The sequence below is a fragment of the Mesoplodon densirostris genome, chromosome 6 (assembly GCF_025265405.1).
Source record: "Mesoplodon densirostris isolate mMesDen1 chromosome 6, mMesDen1 primary haplotype, whole genome shotgun sequence".
Taxonomy (NCBI): domain Eukaryota; kingdom Metazoa; phylum Chordata; class Mammalia; order Artiodactyla; family Ziphiidae; genus Mesoplodon; species Mesoplodon densirostris.
Window position 1 is genome coordinate 59075915 of NC_082666.1, and position 27920 is coordinate 59103834.

Here is a 27920-nt window from a genome sequence, read left to right on the forward strand (position 1 = left end):
CTGGGACCAGCCCTGTGGTCAACACACAAGAAATTTTTGTGGCATTAATGAATGAGATGCCTAAAGGGCAGGGCATTCCAAAGCAAAGCGTGCAATTTGGGCCAAGGGGCGGTGGGAAGGAATGGGGGCCTGGAGGAAGCAACGTGGCGTGAGGGAACAGCCCTGGCATGGGGGTGTGGGAAGCTGGAGAGGGAAGATGTGTGAAGACTTCACCTGTCAGTTCACAGTATACTTGGCTCAGGGCAGTCGGGCCCGGGATGTGAGAAGTTAGCTCATCAAGTCTGTGCTACTTCCCAAATGGGCTAATTTTTGCCCTGAGAAGGACATTTTAAACCAACACAGAACACACGTGTATGTATGGTCCTTTCTGATTCTAAGTTTTCCTTTCTTGACAGAAGCAAAAGGAGAGGACTCATAAGGAAAAGGGAGCAAGATGCACAGAATTTCACCTTTTATACTTGCTGAAATCAATTTCAAGTTTTCCTTCGGTTAGATTTTTTTTTTCCCCCCTGCGGTATGTGGGCCTCTCACTGTTGTGGCCTCTCCCGTTGCGGAGCACAGGCTCTGGACGCACAGGCTCAGTGGCCATGGCTCACGGGCCCAGCCGCTCCGCGAAATGTGGGATCTTCCCGGACCGGGGCATGAACCCGTGTCCCCTGCGTCGGCAGGTGGACTCTCAACCACTGCGCCATCAGGGAAGCCCCTTCGGCTAGATTTTAACGTCGATTTTACCATCTAGGAGGTCAATAAAGCTGTTCAGGTTCAAATCTACTCTCCTTGACTACACCTATCCGTTCACATATGGAAAATTAAAATATAACCAGGAGATGTTAGTGAGACAACAGGACACAGATCTGAACAGGTTAGGCTCACTTTCAATCTTCCAGAAAATGGGATTTTCAGTGTTTATATCTCCCAGAATAGCAAAATTGTTACATGATATTTGATGACAGCTTGGGGAAACGCAGCCACCAACTACAGCCTAAATTACTAACTAGTTCCTTCTGGTTGCTACCTCTGTTAGGTGAAAGGTTCCTTTTGTGTCTATCCAATTTCATCTCTTGAGGTTGCAAAAACAATAAAATTAGCTAGACTGGTCTTATAACCCAAAATTGATTTAAAATCTATGTGTTAATCCTGCAGATTTTTGATTGGCTTCAGCAGGAATGATTAAAAATATCTTCAACCTTGTGGGTTATATTTTAGTGAAAGATCAAAGTTGGTAGTACCATAAAATGTTACTGCCAAACAATGACTTCAAAATATACATATCCCGTATACCAAAATAATTTTTTAGTGTGTCTGGGCATCATATGGACCATGTGACCCGAGCATATTTTCACCACTTTGGAATTTTCAACTTTTAACATTTTAGGCATAGATATATTACCTTGGCACAGTGACACAACTGTAGGTAAGTGTGCACAGTTGTTGACAGTTAAAGACCTAACTGGATGTAAATGATGTACACTTTAGGTTATACAAAGATGCTCAGTTCCTACAAGCGGACAGACATCATTTGTGTATGAAATATACAAATCTTATTTCCAGATCAACAGCTTCTGAAAACCTTTTAAATGAAAAACATTCCACATACTCTCTACGCTTTGAATTTTATACCCCTGGTTGATCAGCAGAATGGTTAGAATCTTAAAGATAAAGGTATCTGGTCATTTATATATTCCATTACAGCATCATTTTTCCCATCTGCTCATAAAGTTCAAGGCTTGACTTATAACTGAGAATCATAACTGAGAGATCATAAATAATCTTTTTCAAAGCACATTCATTTTAGACTAAAGATCATGATTGTTCAATTCAGGTGATCATGGAAATTGGGGATAAGATCATGGAAATTGGGGATAAACACACACCATCTGAACTCTAGAGTCATTGGCTATGTTGGAAAGAAGCAACTGTAGCCGCTGCCGTGTCCTTTCCACCTGGCCTCTGAGCTCCTGCTGGGGCTCAGAGATCACCAAAGCTTATTTAACACTTCTCCCTCATTAAGCATGGAAGAAAAGATGTCCTCATTGTGAGTGGAGGGCACCACAGAACATGGATTAGCGGAGTTCCAAGAAACTGTCTTCCAGAATCAGTTGGAAGATTCTAGGTTTTAAAATAATAGGCTCTCCATGAAAACACTTAAGAACTCCATGGTTTAGAATTGGAAGACTTAGAAACAAAATGAGAACCCCAAGGTCAAGACTATTAAATGCTTACGAAGCGACCTAATGGAGAAAATTGATTTCTCTGCTCGTACTTGTTCCATTCCTTTTCAACTACGCATGAACAATTTGGGCACATGTATTCTGACATTCCCAGTAATGAGAAAAGATGCTTTTATAAAAGAGTTTCCAACATGTCATGGTTTAGAAAACAGTTTGGGGAAATAATTTTAATATAGATATTTTTATACCAATTAAGTAAGAAACGTTGCTGGCAATACAGATCCTTAATGTGACAACAGGGGTTACTGGTAGCCAGTGACAGGGATTTGATGGGAAATCAGCTAGCGTTTCCTCACCTATCAAAATCTCTCTTGGGAGTAGACATGGGAGTCAGTGGTGACATGCATCGAATGTATTTTCTACAGTGGTACAAAAGATCGTAATCTTAAAGAATTAATTGTTGATTTAAAATGCCGCCTTCTCCCACTACAGTTCCATTACTAACACCTGAAATAGAAAAATCACTGAATCCATTATCACCATGAACTAGACCTAAGAGAACCAGGTCAATATACACGGAAACATTGAACATTATTTAAATAATATTCATTCAATGAGAAAGCTTCAGGAACTCTCTAAGGGCTTAAAGAAGTGAGGTACGATGGAAAGACCCTTGACAGAGAAATAAACAGCAGGCCTAGTCCCAAATGTCACTCACTAGCTGTGTGATCTTGAAAAAGTCACTCAGCTTCTCTGTATCTCAGTTTTCTCATCTATAAAATGGCAGTGGGGTCAGGATTTAATCTTTAAACTCTTTCCAGTTCTAGGCAACCACAGTGTTATAATCACCCTTATACACCCTTTCCCTTTGTCAACAGACATTACTCTGGGAATCAGCTGAGTAAATCAGATGGGCTGTACCCTGTCCTTGGGAACAGCAGACCACTTGTCATCTTGGGTCTTGGTTCATACCACATGCACAGAGGCAAGGGCATAGATAAATAAAAGTAAATGTTGAGAGCATTGCCAGGTCAGTGTCAACTTTGTTTCTCAGTCAGATACGCTAAGATATAGTGCAAAATGTCAGAACGACAACTAAAAGTAAAAGCATTACTTGTGATGGCTACTCATAGCTGACAGTCTGAAAGCTGCTCAAGCCCAAAGAGAAATACATCTGTGTTTCATTCAGTCCGCTTTACATTTAGAATGGCTTCCTCCCCCTACTTATCATTCTTGAACTAGAGGCAATCACGTGACACAGCTGCACGCAGAGAGAGAAGTTACAGAAAAAGGACAAGACGGTGGCAAGGATCTGAGCCAGATCCCCCTTTCTTACCTCCTCCACATGACTCGGAGCACTTGGTGAAGCCCTCATACTCCCAGTCGTAGAGCTGGTCAAAATCCTGCAGGCCACCGAAGAGGCCACCTGTCTCTTCTGGGTTAAACTCAGGAACCTCCCCATTGCAGGGTCCTGCGTAGCAGGGGCGCTGCGATGCCGGCTTGGGCCCTTCACATTCGTCAACGGGCAGGTCGGCCACAGACTGAGAGAAAGACAGGAGCACCTGGCACCGGACTATTCGCACCTGGGTCCCCACACCACAGGTGACCGTGCAGGCCGACCAGGCCTCTGGGATGAACCTGCAGTCCGCAAGCAAACAAGAGGACAGGATGAGAAGCCCCAAGCAGGAGACCGCAAGTACTGGGAGGGTCCTCATCCCACCTGCCACCGTGGCCCAGTGCCGTCCCAGGATGTGCTCAGGGCTTAGCCACCCTGTCCTGTGCTGGGCGCTTCGGTGTAGTTCATGAGCTCATTTGCCACTGTTTCTGGATTGGTTTCTTCATGAGTGTCATATGAACCCCCAGCTGGAAGACATTCCACGGACCACCTGCTTTCTCCCTGCTTTGTACCCACAGTGGTAGCTCTTTGGAGCAGGGAATTGGTTTCTTCTCTATCAATCTAAATCCCAGCACTTGTGCCTCCTGCATATGCTAGCTATTCTTCCAGCAGACTAATACTAAAAACTCTAACAAAATCAGCCCTTAGAAATATTTAAGGAAGTATTTTTTTGTTTTGTTTTTATTCTGGATTTCAGGTTCTGTAACTTTCTTTGCTTTTCTGCTCAATGTGCTTCCCAAGATTTATTTATATACAGAAAGAGAAAGAGGTTTTTTTGGTTTGTTTTGTAAGTTTCCAAGAACGGAGCAGAGCCTTGTTCCTCACACATTCTTTGAAGTAGTCTGGACTGCAATCCTTTTTATATCCTAGAGAAGAGCCCCGCTACAAATTTAAATCCACAGGCATGTCACAGTAAACGAGGGGCTCTGCATTCAGAGTTTGTTCAACAGCCTCCAGCGCCTCCCCACCGAGAAAAGCCACGTTAGGGAGAACTTGGCTTTTCTCTGAGTTTCTCTAGAATGTAGGACAACATCCAAATTCCAGAAAGGCTTTTTTCCTCCCACTAATCAACAATGGCCATATCTGCAATGACCTTGAGAAGTGCCTAGAGAAAAAAGCCCAGAGGGAACCACTAACATTTTCACAAAGTTAGTATAATAATCTGGAGAAAGGACTTTGGAATTTTTTTAAAAATTCACTTTTCCATGATCCTACTGCTTTTGAACAGGGAGTCATGCTGAGGAGGCATGCAAACCTGGCTCTTTAACCCTGACTTTGGCAGAAAAGGAAAGAAGTGATAAGAAGGTTATAGCATTAAATCCCAGCAAGTGAAAATAGTTCCTATCTAGTTTAGGGAAACTGAAATTCTAACAGGAAACCAATCCAAGTTTTCAAACTGGAAGAAACACAACAAAGATGTGGCCTGGGCCTGAGCCTGGTCTGTGTGCAGAGCAGGGGGATTGGCCCGGAGACCCAGACCCATGGTGTCTGACGCATGGAGGGAGTCCCTTTAAGAAAGGCCTGATGCTTGTTTCCTTTGAAGAGCCATCCCCTAGGGGTGAACGAAGGTCACATACAACCTTGTCAGGAAGGTGCACAAGGGAGGAAGCATCACCCAGAATTATTCCCAAGAAATTCTCATCACAGAGTCACCTCCCTCTTTCTTTTTTGAATTCCTGACCATCTCCTGGCACCTAGAGAACGTGGTAGGGAAAACAGTATCCTAAAAGATTAAAATGTCTTTCCCTCTTTTTTTTTTTTTTTTTTTTTGGCCGTATGCGGGCCTCTCACTGTTGTGGCCTCTCCCGTTGTGGAGCACAGGCTCCGGACGCGCAGGCCCAGCGGCCATGGCTCACGGGCCCAGCCGCTCCGCGGCACATGGGATCCTCCCAGACCGGGGCACGAACCCGTATCCCCTGCATCGGCAGGCGGACTCTCAACCACTGCGCCACCAGGGAGGCCCCCTCTTTAAATAACACTACCTGTAGCAGTCTTTTAGGAGTATAAAACCAAAATCTGCAATCGAAATAATTTTAACCCTCTTATTACACATTCACATCTATCTGCCTGAGTCCTGGAACAAGGATCATAACAAATACACAAGCACTGAATTTTACAACCCAGGTGTGGACAGAAAGGAAAATACATACCAAACTATTTTATATATAAGAGAAACCCAGAAGCAAATGATAAGTCTGCCAGCTTTGACAATAGTGATGACTAATGCTTGTTTAATAATGTGGTCCTGAATTTTGTTTTCAAATGAAGAAGATGACAAGATCTCAAAAAGAATGGCACCGTATTAGCTTTTCCCATACAGTAAGGATTAGTGTTCTGTCAGCTATAATAGCCCTCTTCAGTGACTATTCCAAGAGACCAAGGCTCAAATAGCTTTTTCGGTAAAGGGCCAGATAGGGAAGATTTTAGCCTTTGTGGGCCATGTTTGTGAATCTTTGTTGTTGCAATAACCTCTGTTTCCATCCTTTTCCTATATACATAAACTTATGACAAGTAGCTAAATTGATTCGTTTATGGATTATCTCCTATATAAAAAGTGAGTCCCAGATGAAATCTAGAATATAAAGGCTGCACAAATGAAACCCTCAGCTCTTCTTGCCTATATCATGAATCACTTTGCATTTGTTCTCTCTCCAGGACTGGGAAGATACACCAAAAGCACACAAAGTAGAAAAGGGGTGCTACCGAAGCCCCATGAACTCATCGCAATGATTGAGACTTGTTTACTTTAAAGTAGCATCTAAATGAAAAAAGTAAAGAAATATGTGTGTGAGGGTGTGTGTGTGTATTTTTGACTGTCGGGATACTTAGGGTTAATCTACTTTATGTCTCCCAAGTGAGAACCTTATCAAGTGTCAAACAGCCTTACTGGCTTATCTCCCAACCCACTATCCTTAGGTCTTCATCAAGTTCACACCAATTAAGAACAATTTGGTCTTTAAGTGGTGCTGTCTTTTGGCAGCCATCCTAATATCTCTAGTGCATACACTGGATGATATACTATTCTCTCTCACTGAAGGCAGGAGATTGCATTTCAAAAGAAAAATATCTAATAGTGCAAAGGGCCAAATGAATAATAACTGTTTTTCATGTGAAACCTTCCCCCATATCCCTAGATCTCCCAACTCTGTATTTACTATCTTGAGCTTTCTGGCCACAAGTGGGAGGAAGCAAGGTCAGTGAGAGGGCAGTCATATGAGCTAGGAGGTTTAACTGCAATGTTTAGAAGACGCATCTTGAGTAGTTCTTGCTGAGTTAGAACCTTTAAAGTGGGACCTTTAAAATCGAGTCAATGTGTCTTTTAAAAATCAGTATAGTAATCATTTTAATGTACAATGTATTATTGAAGTTTAATTTGGGTAATTTAAAAATTCTTTTTGTTAGCAGCACTATCGCCAGATGAATGAAGAATGGCTTGGATAAGTGAGTTCTTTCAAAGGTGGGCTTGAGCTTCAGAAATGATTGATATGATTTCTGCATTTAGTTTTCCCATCTCCAGGATAAAACAAACAAACGAACAGAACCCTGGCAAATAAGTAATTTATGTTTCTCTCTGGTCTTCTGTTTGCAGGATTCATTGTTCATTTCACTACCAAAATACTTATCCTTTAATTAGAGGTATTACCACAGTCCCTATTAGGAAATAAAGAGTGATAATCAAATTCACTTGTAAAATCCCAAAGTGGTTTAGTTTATTAGTGGCTATTACGGAGTCAGAAGCATGGACTGAAATAATAAAAACTATTACTTTATTAATATGATGCTAAAGAGAAACAATTCACTCTTGGTTAGTCTCACATTACTGCAGATATTAGCCAGACTTAGCTCTAGTTTTATACACACATGGCCTGATATTTTTTTTCTTTTCTCCTCTTCCTTTCCTCTCTCCTCCTTTCATATGAGTGCTTGTTAAAAAAAAAATCACTGGGATTATTCAAAATAAGAGTAGCACAATATAGTAGCTCTATAGTTGTGTTATTTTGATGCTGTTAGGAGCCTCACCCCATTCTCTAGTTTCAAAATGCAAATTGAAACTTGCAGAAAATCACATTAGAAATACTTAATTTTCATTTAGTTTTCAATCTCATAACATTTGAGTTATAAGTTGATGGGGTTGTGGATTTCTTTTTCCTCTTTCTTTTGGTGATTTTAGGGCGAGGGGAGAGGAGGGAATGAACTGAATAGTGTAGAAAAAAATTATAAAAACTTAAAAGGGACCCCAAAGATTACTGAATATTCTTTCAGTGCATTGTTCCTATATTATTATAAAATTTTAAAATCTTTCATTGACTGTGAGTTATTTTACAACTTTTAAACTGCAGGAAATTGATCATGAGATTCTTTCCCATAGAAATGAAGATTGTGTCTTGTGGAATGCAATTGGTTGTCCTGTGGATAGATCCATTTTGCATCTACTTATAAATTCATTTCAGTATTCTTATTTGCCTGAATATGTTTGGTTCTTTTAAACTTCCTTTGAGTTGGTTGTAACATATTCCTGGTTTCTTCATTAATTAATGAGGTAAATACAATCTTTTTTGTTTGTTTGTTTGTTTTGCGGTACACGGGCCTCTCACTGTTGTGGCCTCTCCCTCTGCGGAGCACAGGCTCCGGACGCGCAGGCTCAGCGGCCATGGCTCACAGGCCCAGCTGCTCCGCGGCATGTGGGATCTTCCCGGACCGGGGCACGAACCCGTATCCCCTGCATCGGCAGGCGGACTCTCAACCACTGTGCCACCAGGGAATCCCTAAATACAATCTTTGACAGATGTTTATTTTATATGCACGTGAGAATCATGATTATTCCCTTTCTAAAATTTTCTCACCTAACCAGTGGCCACAGAGGCATCTGGAGAAGAGTATACTGCAAAAATAAAATACTGTATAAGTAATTCTATACCAAATTAACCAGAAAGTCTTTTACATAAATATGTCATTTGGGGACAAAAAAAATCATCATACGTCATTGGTAAAAATGGTATTTCATATTACCTCATCTTATTTTTAGTTCAATCTTTCTCTATTCTTTTTCTTTAGTTTTGAAGAGTTGGTTCTTCTCCTGATTCTGGACAATCTTTTTTTTTTTTTTTTTTTTCCTGTACGCGGGCCTCTCACTGCTGTGGCCTCTCCCGTTGCGGAGCACGGGCTCCGGACACACAGGCTCCGCGGCCATGGCTCGCGGGCCCAGCCGCTCCGTGGCATGTGGGATCTTCCGGGATCGGGGCACGAACCCGTGTCCCCTGCATCGGCAGGCGGACTCTGAACCACTGCGCCACCAGGGAAGCCCCTCTGGACAATCTTTGAGACAGTAAAATCTTTAGGAAAAGGTGCAGTTACTTAAACCTAGCTGGGCATTTGGGCATTTGGGCATTTGTATCGAAGAGGCATTTGGATCTATGAGAAAAAAATAGTTGCTGCTGGGTGGGAAAGGAACTAGGAGAGGGAAAGGGAAACACATTCTTTCACCTACTTAGTTATTTATTCAATGTCCCTCAATGAAATTAAAAGCAAAGATGTTTAAAAAAAAATCCTCCAAACTAGTAAACAAACAAAAAACCTTTGGAATGTTACAAAGGGCAGGCAACTCTTTAACTGAATCACTCTAGGAGTTTTAAAGTGACTTACTTATAAAATCCATTATACTAAAAAAAAAAAAATCCATCATACTAAGACAAACTTAAAATGATTATTGAAAAATATAGCTAGCTTTGCATTTCATGTTTGTATGAGAAGTAACCACTGGCTTTTCAACACAAAGCTAGACAATTTCATTAATGAATATATACAACTAATTCATTGACATTGGGTTTTTAAATCAAACTTATTTATGAATTCTTTTGTCATTGTAGCAACTAGGGGCTTGGTTTGTGGGAAAAGTGGTTATAAAGGGAGAGTAGGTGACAGTTTAGGGGGTTATATGAATCTATGTCCATGATGAAATTTCAAAGAACTATTAAAAAAAATGAAGAAAGTACACGAAAAACTTGTGAAATACAAATAAATTCTATAGTTTTAAATATATATATATATATAGCTAAAGCATTAAAGTTTTGAGAGAACACTTATCCAAAATATGCCTCTACATTCACTTAGAACCACACCTAAATCATTCCAAATAAATGGGAATCTAACTTATTGTGAAAGCTCTTTAGTCAAGGATACTTGATCTGAATGTGGAATTATGAAAATATTTCTCAACTGCAGCTGTTAGCTTACAAGTCTCTGGAACTGCAAATACTTCATGCTGGTTATGAAATGCATATTGAAGTCTCCAAGCAAAATTTTGCAAAGGTGCCCAGGACATCAGTCTGCAAAACATCTAATAGCACCACTTTTTTTCATACGTTCCTCACATCCTTAAGTATCACGCCTGAGTTGTGAGGGTCTTCAGCACTGTAAGGTGCCTAGTAGTATAACCAAGAATAGAATGGTTCTAGAAATTAAGATGACAAAACAAATGACAATATTGATGCAGTCACCAATACAATTATTTGAAAAAAAAATTCAGTGACTCAAAGAAAGAAAACTACAGGCCAATATCACTGATGAACATAGATGCAAAAATCCTCAACAAAATACTAGCAAACAGAATCCAACAGCACATTAAAAGGATCATACACCATGATCAAGTGGGGTTTATTCCAGGAATGCAAGGATTCTTCAATATACGCAAATCAATCAACGTGATACACCATATTAATAAACTGAAGGAGAAAAACCATATGATCATCTCAATAGATGCAGAGAAAGCTTTTGACAAAATTCAACACCCATTTATGATAAAAACCCTGCAGAAAGTAGGCATAGAGGGAACTTTCCTCAACATAATAAAGGCCATATATGACAAACCCACAGCCAGCATCGTCCTCAATGGTGAAAAACTGAAACCATTTCCACTAAGATCAGGAACAAGACAAGGTTGCCCACTCTCACCACTCTTATTCAACATAGTTTTGGAAGTTTTAGCCACAGCAATCAGAGAAGAAAAGGAAATAAAAGGAATCCAAATGGGAAAAGAAGAAGTAAAGCTGTCACTGTTTGCAGATGACATGATACTATACATAGAGAATCCTAAAGATGCTACCAGAAAACTAGTAGAGGTAATGAATGAATTTGGTAAAGTAGCAGGATACAAAATTAATGCACAGAAATCTCTGGCATTCCTATATACTAATGATGAAAAATCTGAAAGTGAAATCAAGGAAACACTCCCATTTACCATTGCAACAAAAAGAATAAAATATCTAGGAATAAACCTACCTAAGGAGACAAAAGACCTGTATGCAGAAAATTATAAGACACTGATGAAAGAAATTAAAGATGATACAAATAGATGGAGAGATGTACCATGTTCTTGGATTGGAAGAATCAACATTGTGAAAATGACTCTACTACCCAAAGCAATCTACAGATTCAATGCAATCCCTATCAAACTACCACTGGCATTTTTCACAGAACTAGAACAAAAAATTTCACAATTTGTATGGAAACACAAAAGACCCCGAATAGCCAAAGCAATCTTGAGAACGAAAAATGGAGCTGGAGGAATCAGGCTCCCTGACTTCAGACTATACTACAAAGCTACAGTAATCAAGACAGTATGGTACTGGCACAAAAACAGAAATATAGATCAATGGAACAGGATAGAAAGCTCAGAGATAAACCCACGGACATATGGTCACCTTATCTTTGATAAAGGAGGCAGGAATGTACAGTGGAGAAAGGACAGTCTCTTCAATAAGTGGTGCTGGGAAAACTGGACAGGGACATGTAAAAGTATGAGATTAGATCACTCCCTAACACCATACACAAAAATAAGCTCAAAATGGATTAAAGACCTAAATGTAAGGCCAGACACTATCAAACTCCTAGAGGAAAACATAGGCAGAACACTCTATGACATAAATCACAGCAAGATCTTTTTTGACCCACCTCCTAGAGAAATGGAAATAAAGACAAAAATAAACACTTGGGACCTAATGAAACTTAAAAGCTTTTGCACAGCAAAGGAAACCATAAACAAGACGAAAAGACAACCCTCAGAATGGGAGAAAATATTTGCCAATGAAGCAACTGACAAAGGATTAATCTCCAAAATTTATAAGCAGCTCATGCAGCTCAATAGCAAAAAAACAAACAACCCAATCCAAAAATGGGCAGAAGACCTAAATAGACATTTCTCCACAGAAGATATACAGACTGCCAACAAACACATGAAAGGATGCTCAACATCTTTACTCATTAGAGAAATGCAAATCAAAACTACAATGAGATATCATCTCACACCAGTCAGAATGGCCATCATCAAAAAATCTAGAAACAATAAATGCTGGAGAGGGTGTGGAAAAAAGGGAACACTCTTGCACTGCTGGTGGGAATGTGAATTGGTACAGCCACTATGGAGAACGGTATGGAGGTTCCTTAAAAAACTACAAATAGAACTACCATATGACCCAGCAATCCCACTACTGGGCATATACCCTGAGAAAACCATAATTCAAAAAGAGACATGTACCAAAATGTTCATAGCAGCCCTATTTACAATAGCCTGGAGATGGAAACAACCTAAGTGTCCATCATCGGATGAATGGGTAAAGAAGATGTGGCACATATATACAATGGAATATTACTCAGCCATAAAAAGAAATGAAATTGAACTATTTGTAATGAGGTGGATGGACCTAGAGTCTGTCATACAGAGTGAAGTAAGTCAGAAAGAGAAAGACAAATACTGTATGCTGACACATATATATGGAATTTAAGAAAAAAAAATGTCATGAAGAACATAGGGGTAAGACAGGAATAAAGACACAGACCTACTAGAGCATGGACTTGAGGATATGGGGAGGGGGAAGGGTAAGCTGGGACAAAGTGAAAGAGCGGCATGGACATATATACAGTACCAAACGTAAGGTAGATAGCTAGTGGGAAGCAGCCGCATAGCACAGGGAGATTAGCTCGGTTCTTTGTGACCGCCTGGAGGGGTGGGATAGGGAGGGTGGGAGGGAGACGCAAAAGGGAGGGGATATGGGAACATATGTATATGTATAACTGATTAAATTTGTAAAATAAAATTAAAAAAAAAAAAATTCAGTGACTGCCCCGTCTAGTGCTGGACCCAAGGACCCAATTCCATAACATTCTAAGGCAGTCCTGGGACAGCAATATTTAGTGGCATTTTACAAGTAGTTGACTTCTTTTTCTCATGATAGTGTTGCCCTTTTGGGTTCTTTGAGAGGCAGCTGGCCTTGGCAAGAATGCCTCAGTGGCTTGCTTGCGGAAATGCTCAGTGCTGGAAGTGGGGGAAGAAAGGCTGACTGCATTAAAGAGCACATTTTCCTTTCAAAGAGACTCTGTACTAGAAGGAAATGCTGCAGGAGACCAGAGTTCTCTCCAAGTTCCAACGAGCCAGAGATGACTGGGCTCTTTCAAAGCCTAGGACCTCGTATGTTTGAGTACTCTGTTAAACTCATCTTGTAGGTCTGACCAGGCTTCCTCTAATATGGTTCCAGACAAGATATTAGAAGGATGGGATTTCCCGGGTTGTCCAGTGGTTAAGAATCCAACTAAGCCCGCGTGCTGCAACCACTGAGCCTGTGCACAACTACTAGAGAGCCCATGTGCTGCAACTAGAGAGCCCATGTGCTCTGGAGCCTGTGCACCACAACAAAGAGCCCACGTGCCACAACGAAAGATTCCACATGCCACAACTAAGACTCAATGCAGCCAAATAAATAAATAAATAAATAAATAAAGATATTAGAAGGAATCTTACTAAAGGAGGGACCCTCTTGACCATCAGGATGTTGTTCTTCTTTAACAATAAGAGAAAAGCCAGGAAAAAGACAGTTGATAATAAATGTTTAAGAGTATTGGTCCCACATTGTCTTCTCTTCCTGACAAATCCAGTGCTGAGTCATCTTGTTTCCGGTAGCATCCAGCACACCTGACTGTGCCTTTTTTCTTGAATTACGTTCTCCTTGACTTACATGATACCAAACTTTCCAGGTTTTTGTTTTTCTTTTCTGGTCACTTCCTTCTTGGGCTCCTTTTCTAGATCCTTCTCCTCTCCTCAAACTCTAAATATTGCAGGGCCTGAAGGCTCAGTTTGGTGCGGTCTTCTGATGTGCTCACCAATGATTCTTGGTTTCAAATACCACCAAAGTACAGGCAACTTCTAAGTATTTACCCTCCAGTCTAGACCTTTTTTCTGAGCTTCATATCGAAACTTTTTTTTAAAGTAAGATTTGGGGTAGCAAGCCATTTTACTCTTTGAAAGGAATAAACACTGATTTAACACAATCTATTTATCAAAAAATTATGCAGTGCTTCTTATGTGCCAGCCTCACTTCTAAGTGTTTTATAAATAAATGTTGTTAAATCCTAACAATAACCTGATGAGAAAAGAATTAGTGTTATCTCCATTTAATATACAGATGAGGAAACTGAGATATACGCCACACACCTAGTAAGGTTTCACGTTCTTAACCAGTACACATTGACATCTCTCCTGAGTGGCATTTTCACTTGGATATTTCAAAGGTATCTCCAACTTAAAGTGTCCAAAATGGAACTCTTGATTCCCTTTCTTAGCATCCAATTCCTCTTCCAACCTTCTCCGTCACAGCCAACGATTCAACTGGGTAGCTAATTGCTCACATGAAAAATTAGGAGTTATTCTTGACCCCTCATTTTCCCTAGTTCCTCACTTTGAAACGATTCCCAAATTCTATTAATTCTCCCTGAAAAATATATCTGAAATTCATTTACCTCTCTGCATCTCGACTACTTCCACCTTGATATAATAACAGCAACAACCACAACAATAATAGCTAACATTCACTGATATGTTTTAAGCATTTCTATATATTAGCTCATTATAATACTGTTAGGAGATGGGTACTGTCAGAAACATTGTGAAATGGACAAACAAGATTACTCTAGCAGACTTTCAGGGGCTGTCAAATTCTATGGAAGTGTGAGTCTTTGTCTTCAGCTAGTCTATTTTGCAATTCCATAGAGATGAAAGTTTCTTTGTAGAGAGCTAGTGATGATGTAGATGTTTCTCATTCATAGTGACGGAATTTATTTTTCTGTTCATGTCAATGCGAATAATTTTGTCTGATAGAAAATATAAACTTTTCTAAATCCAATTCACATTAGAACTAGTTTTAACATCTTATTGGTTCTGTCATAATTCATGAGTTAAAAAAAAGTTTGACATGTGCTCATTTTATATTTATAAATCATGATTTTACCTTTCTGAAAATTATATTTTAACAACTTATATATTTAACAAAAATAAATTATATTTTAACAATTATATTTTCATCCCAATTTCTAGATGATAAAATTGAGACACAGATATTCCCAAGGCCATACTGCTAAATAAATGGCAGAGTCAAGATTCAAATCATGGCCATTTACTATAGAATCCATGCTCTTTACCACCTCATTGTCCTGGCTCTAAGGCTGCCATGTAAGCCAGATCATTGATGCTAACATCTGCTCTCTCCTGGACTACCACAATAGCCACTGATCTGTTTTCTTCCTCTGTTAGCTCTTAATAATTCTTTCTTCATGCTGTAGCCAGGGGGCTCTTAAAATGTAAACCTTTTCATTGTTCCTGCTATACCCAGAAACAAAGCCAAACTCCTTACCCAGGTTTATATCATGCCATTTTCCATCTTCATCTCCTACAATTCTCCCCACCCCCAGCCCAGTCACTAGCTTCCAGACACACTAGTCTTCCTTCACTTGCTTAAATGTGTGTAATTCTTTCCTGACTCAGAGTTTTGGCATGTGTGGATCACTCCCTGGATGACCCTCCTCCCTTCTCTCAGCTTAGAATAACTTCCGCTCATCCTACAGGTCTCAGCTGACCTGTCCCTTCTCAAAGAAGACTTCCTTGACTCCCAGACCTTTTGGGGGCCCCTGTCAGACTCTCTGACAGAACCTCTTCATTTTCTTATAACAGCAATCAGTTTTTGATAATCAAGTGTGAATCTTTATGGAATAACTATCTCATTTATTAGACCAAACCTCCATGAAGGTAGAACTTCACATAATAGGTGCTCAAAAATACATTTTTTTCAAATGAATAAGTGAATGGGTAAATAGGAGGGTAAGGGTTGATGTTATGAGTGATTTGATATTGGGCTTAGTCTTGGCTCCAGAGGTTGAAACCAAGCTAGATAAAGAGGCAATAGCCTAAAACTTCAAAGAAATTAAATCATACTTTTAAGCTCCAGGCGTCGGCATGGAAAATCTGAAACCATTTTCCTGTTTTAGAAGTTTCTTATGGTCTTTCAAAAGGTGATCGTGCCCAGATTTAGTAGCTATCATGGGCTTATTTATTTATATTTCTGATAGTTGCCTTTGGGCAGTATGTGCTGGCCTTGATTCATTTTGATGGGGTTTGGGTTGTCATGTAGCTTGAGACAAGTTTAAGTTCTGTGTCTCTCATACTTATGTTAAATCTCAATAAAAATGCTGCTTTATAGAATAAAAGGATTGGGGGCCGCTTTGAGACAGAGGATGCCTTCAGTAATTTATACATGACTCTGGTCTAACACTGCCTTATTATACAACCAGCCACCCAACAGTGAAGACTCTGGAGCATTATGGAATTGTTCCTAGTTTAGAGGAGCCCACTCTTTAAAACTCATTACACACAGAGATTTGGGAAAAAGAGAAGACAGACCCTTAACTGTATGAGCAGATACAAATGGAGCCAAATCACTCTCCACCAATGAAAAATGAGGCTACGACACTCGTTTCAAACCATCTTTCCCTCCGTTGCTCTTCTGACCTATGTGAACGGAACATGGTTTAAAAGTTTGGTTTTCCTTAAGGCTAGTCTGATGATTTAAAAAGCCATATCCCAGGAACTAAAATGCCATTATAGCTTACAATGCTATTAGTGCATGTGGAGTTCTTAGCTTAATAAAAGAATGTAGATTTTAATGCATATTATTTTCTCTGACTTGGATAAAAATCGAAAATATTGTAAACTCAGAATACTTGTCATGAACCATTTCTTCTTCACATGGAGTGGAATTAGTTTATCTTGCAATTTTGTAAAGGTTTCTTTCCCTTAATTCAACAAGTTTGGCAAAGCTTTCCAAAGAAAAGTTCAGTTCATTAAAAATGACCTTAATGGACTTAACATATATTGGTGGTGACAGGGTCCATGCTGTATTTTGGCACACAAGGATCCCATTAATTTGTCTTTGCCACTCTCTAGGGCTCAGCTGAGCAGTAGTTCAGATTTAGTTCTGAAAGTAGCTCCAGACTGAGCATTAAGTGGAGACAGTAGGAGGGGCTGACAAATTTAGAACTTCTTGGTTTGCAAGAAAGGCTTTTCTAATGACTACATAAAAATGGCTCTGTCTGCTCTCTTGAATTTGTTATTGATTTTTCTGTCTCAGTGCATGCTGGGAGCAAGCTTGGGGTATCAACTGGACGTAACTCAGAGTTGAGAGAGGATGCTTTTCCATCCGAGCGTTTTCTAAACTTTCCTTATTAATTTTTGCCATTTGCTATAGATTTCTTTTGGTTCAAATAAAGGTAACTAACCCTTGTTCCTTAGGATAAATTCTCGGCTAAATTCAAAGTGTGCTGCTTACAAGTGAGTCTTCAAAGAGCCTCAGAAGTATAGAGGAGACACAGGAAGGTGGTGCTAGCTGGGGAACCACTAGTTGAATTTGGGGTTATTTGGGGTTACTTGTGGTTCTCTCACATGCCACGTGATACAACATGTATGAGGCAGAGATAAGACCTGCCTCCATTTCTCCATTTGTAAATGAGTAATTATTATACATTCTTACTTTCTTAAATATTCTCTAAGAAGATGAATGATGCTGGAAAAGGTCCAATCATAACCACAGTTAACACCTAAACAGAGTTTTCTGCATACCAGGTACTTTACACATAACTTAATCCTCTAAATAGCCTTGTGATATAGATACCATTATGTTCGGTTCTCAAATGAGGAAATTAAGGTCTCTGGGGTTAAATGATTTGTCAGGGTTCCCTGTTACTATTGGGGGATCCATGATTCACACCCAGGAGGTCCGTCCCTGGAGCCCACACTTTTCACCACTGTGCATGCTGCTACCATGAATGTAGATTTGATCAATAGTTAAAGTCCTTTTTACTTTGATTCCAGCGGGGCTATATTCTTGTTTGAGCACACAAATATACAGACTCACCCCCGCTCACCAACTCACATAGTTGGCAGCCTGACGTACCTGAAAAAAATTTCATATTTTAGGAAATTATGTGTGGTTTCAGTAGCATATTTTCAACACCTACCAAGGATCAGTGAGGTACATCTACTGATACAAAATATCTGATCATTTGCTATATAAAAAGATCCAATGATCTTTCCTCAAGTGCTAGTTTTGGAGTCAAAGTCAGATACACAGAAATTCTATCATAATCTGCGAACCCCCAGTTTACACTTATATCCCCCTCAAACCCCTTCAGTGTCTACTACATTCTTCTGTCACTCATTTCTCATATTTGTGCATTTTTACCATGTACTAGCTTAACTATCCTGATATTGTAGCTCAGAGGAACATTGGGTAGTAGAGAGAGTTTGGGAATTCAATAAATAATTCTCCTACACTCCTTGTGAAATCAATAACACAATCGTGCTGGGCGCACCCAAACACCAAATGGCGTTTCTTCAAAATGGCTGGCTCGTTTGTTCAGTCTGTGGATGACTGGCCAATACTTTGCTCACAATCTTATCATGCCTGTGGTAAGCATGCACTCAAGGTTTCTTGAGGGCAGGGATTATTGGGATACTTTTTACTGTACCTGCACTTGACACAAAGTCTGGCCCAGAGCAGGTGACTTAAGAGTGAATTCAGATTCTTTCATTAGGAGGTGCGAACAATTAGCAGGTCCAGTGTTATTTAAAATACATAATCAGCCAAAGAATTTATACTAAGCATTGTGCAGAGGATATAAGGGACAAGAACGATTTGGGTAGACAGGGAGACCAGAAAGGAAGGAGTTGGAAAGGAGAGAGGTCACGATCGTTATGGGGATAAGAGCTCATTCAGTCTGGCCAGTATGGGGCTTTCACTCTGCCATGTGCCAAATCAAAATTAAATGCTTTTGTGCTTTTTTATCCTGTAACTCTAATGCTATGTTCTGCTTGAACATCCTTTTTGAGGGTTTAATGATCTGCAAATAGTGTTTATATTTCTTGATCTTAGGTGACTCTTAATTCTTAAGAGATATATCTGTTTCTCTCTATATAGAAGATGTTTCTTTTTATGTTCTGTGGTCTGAGGTTCACAAAGAGAATGTACTTGAGGTAACTTGTATGGAGGATATGAACAGCAAAACTATCTGGGTCCATTACCAATGTTTGATTCCCTAAATATCCTTTGGGGGAAAATATAAAATCATGTGTCACACAATTAACAGTCCTAACCACCTTAAAAAAGTATGAATTCACATTCTTAACCACTGAGTTAAGCCATCCACATTCTCAGACAACTTACTGGATATAAATATGGACTAATATAAACATATAGCTTAAATATTATATAAATATTATATATTTAAATACTATTTTCACCAAGGTAAACAAACCATTTAATGACTATAGGATCATGAGACCCTTATTGGCTTTTCTTTCTGTATCTTAATTCCTTGTGGGTTCTGTTCACACAGATGCATGACAGGAATTTCCCTTTGCCTCTTATTGAATCAGCCCCATCACTAAGCTGATGCCATCTGGCATCCAGATATTACCTCTGCCTTCTGCCCACTTGCTTTCCTTCTTCTTCCTTTTTAATATGGCTCACACCAAGGTTATTTATGGTAATACATTTAAGGCTTGGGTATTGTGTTGCAGCCCCAAGATGTTTTCCTAACCATGCAGTAAAGCTGTTCACGAAAAATCTAATAAGATACGTCAACATTTTTTAAGTGTAAGATCAAGGCACAGAGGACCACCCAATCCCACCTTTGGAAGGACAGCACCATTAGGGGTCTCCACCTGGTGTATGCTGCGGTTTGATGGAGGGATGGCTAGTTAAAATGGCGGTGCTGGTCAAGTGTACCCAAGGGAATCACCTGTCTCCCGTCACTTGTTCTGAGCCATCCAAGCACTCCTGGCAACTGAAATCACTCTGGGGTGGACCTGACTTCCCTAGATGCCCAATTAGTCTGACCTTCCTCTCTCTGGGATGACTTGATTCAGAGAACAGAAAGTCTAGAAAGAGAAAGGCAGGACATTGAGAACCCACATGCCATCACCTTCTAGGGCACTGGGTGGCTTGTTAGTGGTTTGAAGGAGTTAAGAAAATGAAAAATTTTCTTCCTATTCCAAGTCAGATTAGGTTTTTCAAGGCCAGCTGATTAACTACAGTAGCAGTAGACAGCTGTCTTGACAGGTCCTAGGAGTCACCATAGTTTCATTTTTGCTCAAGAAATTAAGCTATCAAAGTGGCCATGCTGTGTACTTGGCTTGAAGTGGGCATGCTGTTCATGCATACATCCCAACAAAGACTGAAAGGAAGGTATAAAAGCAGGAGATGCGAAACCAAGTCAGTGATTTCTTTAGCTTCTATCTGATTAATGAGTATAATTGTATGACCACAATGTAGCTCTGATCCCTCACAAAAGTAAAATTTTGAGGGTTTAAAAAATACCTAGAAAGCTATTTCCATATATTTGTTAGTGGAAGCAACCAGCTGGCATTTCAATGTTGTGTCCTAAATCTAATTACTCTCATCAGCTGGAGGCAAATTCAAAAACACATAGTTTGAATAACAGCAGAAGAGAATTCTGTCAGTCCCTCTCCCATTTCCCCCTTTCTAGTGGTAGAATGGCACTGCTCTTACCCTAAGAAAAATACAACTCTCCCAGAATCTTATTTTTTTGTACAAGTCTATCTCAAACCATTATTCTTTCCATGTTAATTATGTAGCAGGGATTTCTATGGATTTCTCAGCTGACATCCTTGGAAGCAAGTTCACTTTATTGCTTGAATTTATAAGGTTGCCTGTGCTTGATCAGCTCCACTAGATAAAGCCCCCTATCCCTTAGTCTCAGTTTGGGGCTGGATCTTGTTCACATTGTCCTGCTCAATTAAGAGAGACAAAGCTGCTTAAAGATTCTTGATGTAGGTTGTCAGGAAAACCTGATAAAAACATGGGTGTGTATTAAGGCAAATTATGGCCACCAGTGAAAAGTCAGTTTAGAGAGCAGGACTCCCACAAGTGGGTTAAGAAATCATTTTCTGCAGATCAAGAAAATATATTGATCACAATATTCCTACCTTTGTACCATATGAATCAAATACACTGTAAATAAACCAGGTCTTTGCTGAGGAAAAAGCAATGTCTAAAAGCATTTATATATGAAGCTGCAGCTTCATAAGATGAAGCTCATCAATGGTAAGTTCATTACTATCATGTGACCCACTATTGAAATTTATTTCAGCTATTCTATGAGACTAATAACTGTATTTGTATCTTCTGCATGGCATTTAGTTTAGCGGAATATGTAACATACTTCTGTTCTATAAAGTTTTAGTTATTTCTTGGCAGTTCAGTTTTCAGTATTTTACTATAGTTTTCTTCTACACATGTCTTAGAGTGGTTGCTTTCAAACATATTTTTGGCTACAGTGATAACCAAAATTTTTTTTTCATTTTGGGGTTACCAAAAGAATCTGACATTCAATAATGGTATCTCCATATACTAAAGACTTTAAGCTACTGATTTTCCCATAGTATTTAATGAGACAGGCTGGTGATAATATTTTTATTCTACATAAGGGGAAGTAAATGCTATTTGCTGTTTTATTACAGAACTCTCCATGTTAACTGGAGCCAAAGCAAGAGATAATAGTCCTGGACCACTGTTCTTGCTTCTCTTTTCTGTATTAGTTCAGAAGTGACAACCACAGCTTCTAAACATTACTATTTAAGTTAAGCAATGTGGGTCTCTTTGGTGGGGGGAAGGAAAGACTTGCTGACAGTGTATCATTTTTTCATTATACTATGGAGAGTAATTATAGGTTGTTCCATACATTCAGAAACTAGTCTGTGTGGTTTAAAAAAAGAAAGAATTAAGACCCTGCAAAATTATGTTTTTAAAATTCAAAATCAATTAAAAAAAATAATGTGACACGTAGGACCTTTCCTAGGGTCCAGTGTGGTAAACAGTAAAGTGTATTAAAATGTGGAAACCACATACCTTTCATTACATTATTCTACAGCTGTCACTTATTTCATTTTTGTATAAAAGTAATTATTGTTCTGAGCATAACAGCATACATTTCCTTTACCCAGCACTAGCACTCCAATTACAATCTACTTCAATTGAGATTAATCATGCCAAGATGGCAATTCCATTACACCAAGAGTAAAATTTAATAATCTAATATATGGCTATAGTTTCAATGGTTAAAACTATGTGTTTACTACTTTAGGGATTTTGTTAAGATTAAAGTTATGCATAATGCATCTTAATCAGAATTTTAGTGGAAAACACTCATCACAAAATATAGTTAAATGTGGTCTATGTAATGCTTCTGCTGAAGCATTAAACTCTACTTACAGCTTTCATTTGAGAGGTATCTAATAAAGAGAAAGACTTTTAATTATTAGTATAAGGTGTTTGGATCTAATTTAAACTTTGTTATATTATTTAACAGCGGTCATAATGCAATATTACTCGCAGAATTACGCTTTAGACCAAATGACAAAATATAATGTACAGGAGAGCAGAGTTTATTTAGGTAAAATAATACCTATCTGGCTTTAAATGTATTTAATCTAGGAATACGTATAAGGAGTAACCAGCTCCAATTACATGGCATCTTTCCGTGTCTTAAATAGGACCCCTTAGCGGATTCAAGAGTTAATACCCCTCTAAAATGAACTGCTTCCTTCCTCTCCAGCAGCAAGAAGGTCTGTCAAGCCAGGTAATAGCAGGAGAGAAACAGAAAGTTTTAAGCCTTTATATAGTCACATAAAAGTTGCACCGTATCAGGCTTCCCTGGTGGCGCAGTGGTTGAGAGTCCGCCTGCCAATGCAGCGGACATGGGTTCGTGCACCGGTCCGGGAAGATCCTACATGCCGCGGAGTGGCTGGGTCCGTGAGCCATGGCCGCTGAGCCTGCGCTCCGCAACGGGAGAGGCCACAACAGTGAGAGGCCCGCGTACCGCAAAAAAAAAAAAAAAAGAGTCGCACTGTATCTTTAACCACTGCCTTTCCTCCAAAGTTCTGCAGTGGCTAGTTGCTTTTTCTTAAAGCCTTTTCTCAAAGAAGTTGCAAACAAAATGCTGTAGCAACTTTATGATACAGAAATAATCTGTTTTGCTTCTTATCCTTTTAAGTAAGAAATGTGTTACCTTATATATAAACCATTTTTCTGTGAAACCAAGTACCATTTTTTTACAAATGAACTTTGGTCATTTTACCAATCTGTATTTTGGATTTCTTTTTTAATCTCTTGATGTTTAGGGTGTGATTCAGAACACAATCTGTGTTCTGGCAAAACATATCAGATTTAGATTCAAACAGGATGACTCAGAAGAGTTTCTAAATTGCTTTTGAATATATAAATTATAATCTTAATTTATATATTATATTTAGTAAAATTTAAACTACAGGTTGAATTTGGAAACCATTTTGTATCCTGAATGCTATACTGTGAGCTCTTGGAGGGTGGGTAACATAACATGTCTTAGGTACCAATGCATAGCACTGAGCCTAGTACTTGTATTAAATAAATGAATCTAGAAAATCATCAGTCAGAGAAACTGCTTTGGTCATAGATGAAATTCATCAATAAAGTGCTTTCCTGTATTTTTAAAAATGATGTAGCAGAGAGGCCTATCAGTGTATTGCAGTAGAATCAATATACATATTGGTCAATCAATCAACCTAGGTTTGTCTCTCTTCCTTGTTGCCTCTTCTGAAGTATCTGGAAAATCTGTGCCTAGTGGTCTTACAGATTTCATGGCCTTGATCAAACTGAGCCAGTGTGGGACCTTGATCAAGTGGGGCAAAGACCTGATATCCATCTGATACCGATCCCAGCAAGAAAGGGAAAAGAAAAGCTAATAAGCTTCCTTTGACCTCAGATATATTTCCCTTACTCTTTCATTTTTGTGAGGGGCTATACTGCAAAGCTGGGAGATAACGAGTATAAAAAGCTGCCTAGGCTTTCACATCAAATCTGCGCTACATCATCAGATGCAGCCTGGACCTTCTCACCTTTGGCCTCTTGGCAAAAGGAAACAGGAGGTCAGACTTTGGAGAAGAGGGTAGGCACTACACTTTCATTTTCTTAGTTCATAACTGAAAAGATTTAGAGAGCAATCATGTTTTGAGAAACACTATGAAACTGATAAATCTCCAATTTGACAGCCCCAAAGCCTCATTCCACCCTTGGTAAGAGGAGCACACTTAGCTCAGAACCCATGAAAGCCACAATCAGCAAGACACTGCTTTCTTTTTTTTTTTTTTTTTTGCGGTATGCGGGCCTCTCACTGTTGTGGCCTCTCCCGTTGTGGAGCACAGGCTCCGGATGCGCAGGCCCAGCGGCCATGGCTCACGGGCCCAGCCGCTCCGCGGCATATGGGATCCTCCCAGACCGGGGCACGAACCCGTATCCCCTGCATCGGCAGGCGGACTCTTAACCACTGCGCCACCAGGGAGGCCCGACACTGCTTTCTTTAAACCAATCAGCTTCAAAAGCAGAACAACTCATGGTTGAAAACTTACGAGGGCTCTTCTGACACAGCAGCTCCTTCTTCAAGTTCTTGAGCTTGTTTGTACCATGGTAGCTTGGCCTCTACTGGAAGTTTTTCTGAGAATTAAGTGCATGCACACAAAAGAGAAGAGTTTAGAACCAATTTAGGATTTCAGGGAAATTTCATTTTCTCCTCCCCAGTTCTTGATTTTGTACTACCTAAAAGTTATGATGTCAATAACTGCAAATATGTTTTTAGGTAAATTTCTGCCTATGACGATAGTTATATGAAGAAAATGAAAATCAGATTTTAAAATGTTTAATAACACTAGTCTCTGTGTATATGTCCCCTTTATTATGTTGATTAGCAAAGGAAAGTCTTTTTATTATGAAAATCATAACTCTAGAGCTCAGTATGTGTATAAAGAGTCATTGAAGTATCTTTGATTCTATTTCCTGTTGAAAAGATAGAGCACTATTTACCTTGTAAAACAAACACAAAGTACAATAGATTCTATTGTGATACTTTCATAAATTCTAACTTGTTTTTCTTTTGCCTTTTGGCTAAGTGTGGTCTGTTCCATACTGTGAAAAACAAACAAAATTGACACTCTGAAATTCACAAAATGTTGCTTTAGACATTTGACTCATTCAATACCAACCCAAGGCTCTATGACAACTGGAATACGATTAACTTAGGTTCCACAACTCGTAATTTGACTTGCTTCAACTATTTATCTAGCTTTGGGCAAACAATTCGGAACAAGCTTCCTAACTACTTCCTAGCAAAAAAATGTGGAGGAGAAAAAGAGAGAGAGAGGTAATAACTGCTCCTACAGAAGTAACTGCCAAGATTCCCATTCTGACATATTTATTAGGGTCATTTATAGGCATATTTGCCTTTACAGTATGAGCCAGTGAAGCTCTATCACCATTTTATAACAAGTAATTGTAAAGATGAAAGAAATATCTCTATATACGTGTACACCATAGGATTATATGGCATTTTAATGATGTTTAGAGAGCCAGACTCTACTTAGTTGTGAAAATCCAGATTTTATTCTTTTCTTTTTATGGACCATTTTTAAAGTCTTTATTGAATTTGTTACAATATTGCTTCTGTTTTACGTTTTGGGTTTTGGCCTCGAGGCATGTGGGATCTTAGTTCCCTGACCAGGGATCGAACCCACACCCCCCACACTGGAAGGCGAAGTCTCAACCACTGGACCACCAGGGAAGTCCCCAGATTTTATTCTTGATAGTTAACCACAAACTGCTTTTCTTTCTCTGAAGTGGCTGGGTAAAGGACGAACGAATAAAGAATGGACTATTTTAAGTTAGGGGCATCACTTATCCTCTATGTCCAACAATTGTTTATGGTCAGAAAACAAAGCCAGTGAGAAATATTGATGTAAAAATGCCAAAGCCAAAAGGATTTGCTAACATTTTGAATCCAGGAAGATGGTTCCAAAAATACACACATCATTTTACAACTAGCCCACCTCCCCCAGATAAATGACTCGGTCAATGAAGCCGTCTATGACAGCTCGAACCATCCCTGTCTTTCAAAAATGAAGAATTCAGCTTGGCACTAATAGTAAGCTTTTAATACTTTACTGTCTTTTTGAACCGAACTCTGTCAGCTGTATCAGTGGCCACTTCTTCCTTTATATATATTTTTAACACCTTTATTGGAGTATAATTGCTTTACAATGGTGTGTTGGTTTCTGCCTTATAACAAAGTGAATCAGCTATACATATACATATATCCCCATATCTCCTCCCTCTTGCATCTCCTTCCCACCCTCCCTATCCCACCCCTCTAGGTGGTCACAAAGCACCGCGCTGATCTCCCTGTGCTATGCAGCTGTTACCCACTACCTATCTATTTTACATTTGGTAGTGTATATAAGTCCATGTCACACTCACTTCGTCCCAGCTTTCCCTTCCCCTTCCCTGTGTCCTCAAGTCCATTCTCTATGTCTGCATCTTTATTCCTGTCCTGCCCCTAGGTTCTTCAGAACCGTTTTTTTTTTTTTTTTTTTTTTTTAGATTCCATATATATGTGTTAGCATACGGCATTTATTTTTCTCTTTCTGACTTACTTCACTCTGTATGACAGACTCTAGGTCCATCCACCTCACTACAAATAACTCAATTTCATTTCTTTTTATGGGTGAGTAATACTCCATTGTATATATGTGCCACATCTTCTTTATCAACTCATTTGTTGATGGACACTCAGGTTGCTTCCATGTCCTGGCTATTGTAAATAGAGCTGCAATGAACATTGTGGTACATGACTCTTTCTGAATTATGGTTTTCTCAGGGTATATGCCCAGTAGTGGGATTGCTGGGTCATATGGTAGTTCTATTTTTAGCTTTTTAAGGAACCTCCATACTGTTCTCCATAGTGGCTGTATCAATTTACATTCCCACCAACAGTGCAAGAGGGTTCCCTTTTCTCCACACCCTCTCCAGCATTTACTGTGTGTAGACTTTTTAATTATGGCCATGCTGACTGGTGTAAGGTGATATATCATTGTAGTTTTGATTTGCATTTCTCTAATAATTAGCGATGATGAGCATATTTTCATGTACCTGTTGGCCACCTGTGTATGTCTTCTTTGGGGAAATGTCTGTTTAAGTCTTCTGCCCATTTTTCGATTGGGTTGTTTGTTTTTTTTGGTATTAAGCTGTATGAGTTGTTTGTGCATTTTGGAAATTAATCCCTTGTAGGTAGCATTGTTTGCAGATATTTTCTCCCAGTCCATAGGTTGTCTTTTTATTTTGTTAATGGTGTCCTTTGCTGTGCGAAAGCTTTTAAGTTTGATTAGGTCCCATTTGTTTATTTTCATTTTTATTTCTATTACTCTAGGAGACAGATCCAAAAAAATATTGCTACTATTTTTGTCAAAGAGTGTTCTGCTTATGTTTTCCTTTAGGAGTTTTAGAGTATCTGGTTTTACATTTAGGTCTTTACTTCATTTTGAGTTTATTTTTGGATTTATTCTAACTTCATTCTTTACACGTAGCTGTCCACTTTTCCCAGCACCACTTATTGAAGAGACTGTCTTTTCTCCATTGTATATTCTTGCCTCCCTTGTCATAGATTAATTGGCCATAACTGTGTGGGTTTATTTCTGGGCTTTCTATCCTGTTCCACTGATCTGTATGTCTATTTTTGTGCTAGTACCATACTCTTTTGATGACTGTAGCTTTGTAGTATAGTCTGAAGTCAGGGAGCCTGATTCCTCCAGCTCTGTTCTTCTTTCTCAAGATTGTTTTGGCTGTTCGAGGTCTTTTGTGTTCCCATACAAATTTTAGAATTTTCTGTTCTAGTTCTGTGAAAAATGCCATTGTTAATTTGATAGGGATTGCATTGAATCTGTGGATTGCCTTTGGCAGTATGGTCATTTTAAGAATATTTATTCTTCCAATCAAGGAACATGGTATATCTTTCCATCTGTTTGTGTTGTTTTTGATTTCTTTTATCAGCATCTTATAGTTTTTGAAGTACAGGTCTTTTGTCTCCTTAGGTAGGTTTATTCCTAGGTATTTTATTCTTTTTGATGCAATGGTAAATGGAATTGTTTCCTTAAT

The 27920-nt window shown here is 39.1% G+C and overlaps 1 protein-coding gene across 3 annotated transcripts in view; it reads right to left on the bottom strand.

Moving 5' to 3' along the window:
- Positions 1–27920, bottom strand: part of ADAMTSL1 (ADAMTS like 1) — a 475434-nt gene that overhangs the window by 233732 nt on the left and 213782 nt on the right. For all 3 annotated transcript variants that reach the window (XM_060102066.1, XM_060102065.1, XM_060102068.1), the window contains 2 exons: positions 24350–24434; positions 3508–3809 (listed from right to left, as the gene is read on the bottom strand). In XM_060102066.1, coding sequence (XP_059958049.1) covers positions 3508–3809; positions 24350–24434 — 387 coding nt within the window. The remainder of the gene's footprint in view (positions 1–3507; positions 3810–24349; positions 24435–27920) is intronic.